This window comes from Limulus polyphemus, unplaced genomic scaffold (assembly GCF_000517525.1).
Source record: "Limulus polyphemus unplaced genomic scaffold, Limulus_polyphemus-2.1.2 Scaffold5728, whole genome shotgun sequence".
Classification (NCBI taxonomy): Eukaryota; Metazoa; Arthropoda; class Merostomata; order Xiphosura; family Limulidae; genus Limulus; species Limulus polyphemus.
The window spans coordinates 19,261-26,700 of record NW_013671338.1 but is presented as its reverse complement, the minus strand read 5'-3'; the positions used below and the strand labels follow the sequence as shown (position 1 = coordinate 26,700).

General features: G+C 35.0%; 1 protein-coding gene across 1 annotated transcript in view; it reads right to left on the bottom strand.

Moving 5' to 3' along the window:
- The window catches only part of LOC111089269 (hapless 2-like), a gene marked incomplete at both ends in the record, with an annotated part of 63,766 nt that overhangs the window by 38,571 nt on the left and 17,755 nt on the right, over positions 1–7,440 (bottom strand). Inside the window, one exon of the mRNA XM_022401456.1 lies at positions 2,125–2,290. Coding sequence (XP_022257164.1) covers positions 2,125–2,290 — 166 coding nt within the window. The remainder of the gene's footprint in view (positions 1–2,124; positions 2,291–7,440) is intronic.

The following is a 7,440-nucleotide window of genomic DNA, read 5'->3' as shown; positions in this document are numbered from 1 at the left end:
TCCAGAAGTGATAAATCACAACAGCTACTGTTGATAACTGGTTCACATCTTGCCACAGTGAATCCAGAAGTGATAAATCACAACAGCTACTGTTGATACCTGGTTCACATCTTACCAAAGTCAATCCAGAAGTGTTAAATCACAACAGCTACTGTTGATAACTGGTTCACATCTTGCCACAGTGAACCCAGAAGTGATAAATCACAACAGCTACTGTTGATAACTGGTTCACATCTAGCCACAGTGAACCCAGAAGTGATAAATCACAACAGCTACTGTTATTAACTGGTTCACATCTTACCACAGTGAATCCAGAAGTGATAAATCACAACAGCTACTGTTGATAACTGGTTCACATCTAGCCACAGTGAACCCAGAAGTGATAAATCACAACAGCTACTGTTGATACCTGGTTCACTTCTTACCACAGTGAATCAAGAAGTGTTAAGTTACAACAGTTATAAATAGTGCCTTAGTCCTATCAGTCTTATGCTGAAACCAAAACATCTCTGATAAAATGAGTCTATGATATAATTTCTTTAAAAGTTGATGGGAACTATTATGAAATACAAAATTACCAAAAACCTTACAACTCATCATACCATTTTTTGATTTCCATTAAAATAAACCAAGATCTAAAGATCATTTATTTTTTTCATTTTATAAATTAAAACACTGAAGCTATAAAAAAACAACTGCTGTGACTGTAACTCAAGTATTCACTTTTTTATAAAAACCATTGTTGTGACTAGTGACTCACATATTCACTCTTTTATAAAAAACACTGTTGTGACTAGTGACTCATGTATTCACTCTTTTATAAAAAAACCACTGTTGTGACTAGTGACTCGTGTATTCACTCTTTTATAAAAACACTTGTGACTAGTGACTCACGTATTCACTCTTTTATAAAAACAATGTTGTGACTAGTGACTCATGTATTCACTCTTTTATGAAAAACAATGTTGTGACTTATGTATTCACTCTTTTATAAAACAATGTTGTGACTAGTGACTCAAGTATTCACTCTTTTATAAAAACAATGTTGTGACTAGTGACTCGCATATTCACTCTTTTATAAAAACAATGTTGTGACTAGTGACTCACGTATTCACTCTTTTATAAAAAACAATGTTGTGACTAGAGACTCGTGTATTCACTCTTTTATAAAAAAACCACTGTTGTGATTAGCGACTCATGTATTCACTCTTTTATAAAAAACCACTGTTGTGATTAGCGACTCATGTATTCACTCTTTTATAAAAAACCACTGTTGTGATTAGCGACTCATGTATTCACTCTTTTATAAAAAACCACTGTTGTGATTAGTGACTCATGTATTCACTCTTTTATAAAAAACATTGTTATGACTAGTGACTCATGTATTCACTCTTTTTTTTTGGAACATATGAAGTTACATCAATTAAATCTAATTAAAGTGTACTTTTTTCTAATAAAGCCACAAGTACCAGTTGTGTTTTTAGAACATAATGATTATTCAAAGAACAAATTTATTGGTTTCATTAGCCTAGTATTGTTGTAATCTTGTTTAAAAATACTTTTACTATTCGCTGAATCTGGTCTACTACTTTTAGTCTATTGAAACTTCTAAGCTAAGTTATTCATTTTCAGTTTTATGACCTTGTTGAAAAAACTATTAATTTAGATAACTTATCTATTTAAAACTACAATTGTGTTTTACATATAATAAAAGATCTAACATGTAATTATTTGTAAAAGTTTCCTACAATCTAAGACACTTTTTTGTCTGTTAATCAGTACATAAACAGCAGATGAAGCTACAAGAGCCCTGGAATCTACAGTGAGAACTATAGAAACATTTCTAAATATGGAAACCCTTAACTTTTTTATTGAAATGCTAACACATACAAAGTAAAGAAAAATAATGTAATTCAACAGAAACTTTTGAAAATATAAAGAGTTTTGAAGCACTAAATAATTCAAAATGGTGTTCAATTGAAATATGGGTTGCATGCCTCAATAAACCTACTAATGACTGTATGTCAACATTGGAAAATAAAAGTTTTCAAGCTTTGGATTAAGATGTTTGTAAGAAACTATAGTAAAATATCTGTTAAATACATTGAGTTCAGGTTTACATACCGTTTTCTCAGGATTAAACTCGTGATAGTTGTGGGATCCTATAGTGAATTCTTGTCGATGAGTTAAGTCCCACCAGTGGTAGTTACTGGGTGATTCCCGCCGAAAGAAGAAGTTCATAAAAAGTGTATGTTCAATCATAGGGTGTTCAAGTGAGTTTACAGTATACCTGGAATTTGTTTAGTATAAGTTTTATCATTAGCAAATAAGTACCCAGGTTAGCCATGATGTCTAACGTTCTACATCACTTGGGTTATAGGTGTTCTTATCTTTGTCTTTAATTAACCCAGGTTAGCCATGATGTCTAACGTTCTACATCACTTGGGTTATAGGTGTTCTTATCTTTGTCTTTAATTAATTTTAATAACCTACCCATTTTCCTAACATTATAATACAAAACTCTGGTTTTCAATATTAAGTGACACTCAATAAACAAATATGAATTAATCTGTTCATGCATGTAACATTAAAAATCTCTGGTGCCATTATGCAACACATATAAATGGATAATAATCTGTCCATGAACGATGACTTACTGTAACACTGAAAACCTGTGTTGCTAGCATGTAACAACACATCTAAGAGGATATTAATCTGTTTATGCATGATGACTTAGTTTAACATTGAAAAGTTAACATTTTTCCAACACTATAAATGTATTTCAAATAGTCACGTCTTCTCACATTTAGCTTTTCTAATTCAGTGCTGCCTTCTACATGCAAACTTTTTTGCTCACCACTAGCCATGAGGTTCCCACCTAATCCCATGTTTCCATATTATATTGCATCTGATAATCCCCCATCAGTAGGAGTGTAACACCACCTCCTAGTTCAGCTGGCTCCCTCTCTACCAATTGTTCAATCCTTACTTCAAGATTAGATAAGAAAGTAAGATGCACTGGAAGTGGGTATTAATGGTGGTAAGTATGAGGTATCTGTTTTGAGTGTTGGAGAATGTTAACTTCTGAAACACTAAGTAACCTCCTCTGACATCTAGCTAGAATCCCACATTGAAGTGGTGGGAGGTTCAGAGCAAAAGTGTACCTAGTTGAGCTCCCTTAGGGAACTGTGCCTGAAGAAAACCAATGGAGTCTGACACCCTATACCTTGGAACAGTAAATTCCCTTGAGAACATAACTCCTCTGTACCAGGACAGGTGGAAGATACAAGCACAGTCCAAAACCTGCATCAGAGTGCTATATGTGTAGTGTGGCTAGAGTATGACAGACTGCATGAGGTGAATCAGTTACAGTTTAAAACCAACTAGCAGCAAGAATTTGTCTTCTGAGCCATGGTAGGAGGAGGAGTGAGGCAGAAAAGGAAAGTAACCTCCACCCTTAAATTCAGTGAGGACTTATGTTGACTGGTCCTCCACCAGACCACCTAGGAACCAGACATCCAAGTAGCAGTAAGATGGGAAAAAGCCAGTCAGAGGAGTGAATTGTACTAGATTGTACTCTTTACTGAGTGGAATTGGTCACAATCAGTATACCCCTCTATGGTCCACCACCCCAGCAGCTAGGAACTAGTGAGTGGCAAGGACTCCCATGCTCCACTAGAAGAAAAAAGAAAGCATGGTGGGGAGTCTGGAGGAACACATTATTGTAAGGCAGTGCAATAAGTGACCACAAAAACCTTATTTTTAAAAAGAAGCTATTAGGTTTTAACCCTTTAGCAATAGGTAGGTCAAAGTGTGCATGTCAAAATCTTTTACAGTTACATTCAAAATTTAATTAAATTATTTGACTATAAATGTATATGAATAAAATTGTCATCAAAGTGTAGTTCTCTCTTCTCTCTCTTAGTTCCTGTCGTTCCTAGTGGAACATAGGGCTACAACAACACTTCGCCGATGGAAGTGTTGTTGTAGTTTCTGTAGCAGATTGTTTATCGGGGTGGAGTTGCTAGCCCCATGCCCAAGTGGGCATGTTTGGTGCGACAAGGACGCAAACCCGCGACCCTCGGATTGTGAGTCGAGTGACTTATCCACCGGGCCATGCCGGGCCCAAAGTGTAGTTAATAAATCAAATTTTAATATTACTTAAGTTTTAAGTATATAAGGAAATATTTAAAAACACTATTTTCCATAATATGAGAACTGTGACATTTGCTCTCTGAGTCTTCCCTCTTCTCTAATTTATTTACTATCTCTCTGAGATGTATGGAATTTAATGTAAATTACTCATATAATATAGATATTACTCAGGTAAAACATAATTTTATAGCCTTCAATCTTATCTGTTTATACATCTATAAACTAGAACATTAGACCCACTTGCCACACCTACCTGTCACATGGTCTCTTTCATAAATTGCCAATAGTTTTCTCTCACATTTTATACTATATTATCTATAACCAGTAGAAAGGCAAAGTTTTAATCTATCAGATGATTACAATATTATATGATATTCTGAATACAGAACTGTCTATATCACCTCCAATTCTATACTTATTTCTCATGGGAATCAAACTGACCAGCTTAGCTAAATTTCTAAAGGCTCTTATTGCAGAGTTAGAAACCCAGAAAAATTATAATAGTTACAGGACATTGTTTGCTTTTTGTGTGTTATTATTCTGTGTTCTTAGGTGCATTATCTGATTAGATAAAAAATTATTTATTGTAGTAGTACCATTAGTATATAAAAAAAAGAAAGCTTAAGTTTCATTTACAGTTGACAGCAAAAAATAAGACCTTGGTAAGTACTATATTTGTTATTCTTCATGTCTATTCTTTATTTATAAGTGTAACTAAAATGTAAAAATTAGAAACTTATTAGGTTAAATAACGTTAGACTAGGTAAGAAAATGAAAACTAATGATAATAATAATAAAGATTCCTCATTAGGTTAACTCATGCATTATATAATTTGATACAGTTCGCCAAGTGATTTATAACGTATCTGGCAGGATTATTAGTTAGGCAATAAAACAATAAAATTAACTTTAAATACATGTATACTGTTACAAGATTTAAGCTATTTAGAATAACCAATTGTGGTTTCCTGTTAAAATTTGCAGTCATTCCAGAGAGAAAAAATGCTAATTTAGAATTATTTTTTCATTTTTTAAGGTGGTTACAAAATTGGTGAAATTGGCTGATCCTGTATAGAGTTATAGTATAGTAAATAAGATAAAATATACAGTTTTTTGGAAACAAAACTTTGAATATTTATTTAAGAGATCTTAGGGATTATGCAAACAAAATTCAAAAATTATTTTTAATCTTAACATGAAAATCACTTTGCACTTGGAGCAGTTAACACTCTGACTTCATATAATTATGGACAAATTTCAGTACAGATACTTAATTAAAATTTCTGATTTACCGAAAGCTTGCCAAATTTTCAGTTATCATAATTACAAAGTCATGTAAAATACACAAGCCTATTGTAATAGGGTTAAGGAATGCCCTGCCTGCTTTACTCATGCTAGAGAATGGATTGGATCTTGTTTGTGAAAATTAGCACCACAAGGATAACTTTGCTTATACGAACAAAGGAAAATTAACTTGCTTCTTGATCAGTTAAAACTGATTTGTTCTAAAGTTTAACATTCAGCTTGAGGTCAAGAGATGATGGAAGAAATGTGCTAGCAAGGTATTGTTACGTCTCTGTTCGATTGTTAATTTTCCATAAAAATTCTTTCCTAGGAAACTTTAGCGACACAAGTCCTTTCTTAAATAAAACTAGTTTATTCTTTCTCAATTCAACTTTGTAATACACTTAATTTCCACAGTCACTTTAAGCACACGCTATAATTCACAATGGTTCACACATTTACTTACGGTCACTACCGCGTTTGACTCAATTGTCCGTCTATATCTCTGCCTGTCTGCAATTCAATTCCGATTAATTTGTCTCATGTTATTCAGTGCCTAGCACATACTGGATTATTCGTGATGTTTTCCTGATCCTTCTAGAATATCATGACGTGTTACCAGCATCACGTGACTACCGCTGTTGTAACACTGCCCATTCCTTAGTATTGTTCGTCCCGAACAATAGCCATATAAATTAAACCAATAGATAATTAACAATAACTGAATTAAATGTACAGAATTTGCAAACACTACAAACACAAAAATTAAAATTCAACAAGGTCTTTTAATTTTACGGGACGTATCTTCTGCCGTACTGGTCTCCATCTCGTTGGCTTCTGCTTCATGTGGGGTTCATCTGCTTCATCAGGAAATGTCCTGTCATCGGTAACAGTCACATCAGTGGTAGTAACTTCATCAAGGGCTTCACTGTTTCCCTTCTCAAAACTGAGTACAGTTTCTTCTTCGACAGTGCCTTTTTCAGGTGAAATGTCTTCAGCAGCATTATTTGTTTGGTTTTCACTTCACATTCTTCACTGAAATGTCCTGGACCATGATAACGCCAAAGTCTGTTGGCATGCACCACCTTTGGCTTACCTCACCGACCACATTTTATCCAGAAAGTCACGTCTAAAAGACAATCCACTATGTCATATGGGCCTTCCCATGGAGAAGACAACTTAGGAGACTACCTTTTTGTCTTCTTGGGATTATACAACCACACCTTGTCTCCTGGTACAAAGCTGACTTCAGTAGATCTCTTATCATAACATAGCTTCATCAAATCAGCAGACATTTTCAAGTTTGAACGCACTTGATGGTGAATATCATCCATCCTTTCCAATAACACGTTCACAAACTCTGACACATTTTCAGGCACCGCTTCATAAGGTGGGCGTCCTATTAACAAATCCACTGGCAACTGAAGTTCCTGACCAAACATCAACTTTGCTGGAGTGTATCCAGTGGTTTCATGCTCTGCTGTCCTATAGGCCATCAACAGTGGAGGGAGTAAGACATCCCAGTCATCTTGGCAGCTATTATAAAACTTTGCCAATTCCTGTCCCAGTGTCCATTTGTACTTTTCTACCATCCCATCAGTGGGTGAAGTGGCATTGTTCTGGTCTTTCGTATGCCAAACAACTTGCAGCATTCATGGAACACAGCTGATTCAAAGTTACAGCTTTGATCTGAATGCAGTTCGTATGGCATACCAAATCTGAAGAAGAAATCACTAATAGTCGAAGCTACAGTTGTAGCTTCCTGATTTGGTATTGCATATGCCCACTTGGTGAAATAATCCATCACCACACAAATGTACTTGTTTCCAGCACAAGTTTGAGGCAAAGGACCAGCAATGTGGCTACTCTTTCCGTTGGTGCACCAACTTGATATAACTTCATTGGAGCACATCCCTTATGCTTGGGTCCCCTTTTAGCACAACATGCACTGCAGGTCCTGCACCATTCTCCCACATCTTGCCTCATCCCTATCCAGTAAAA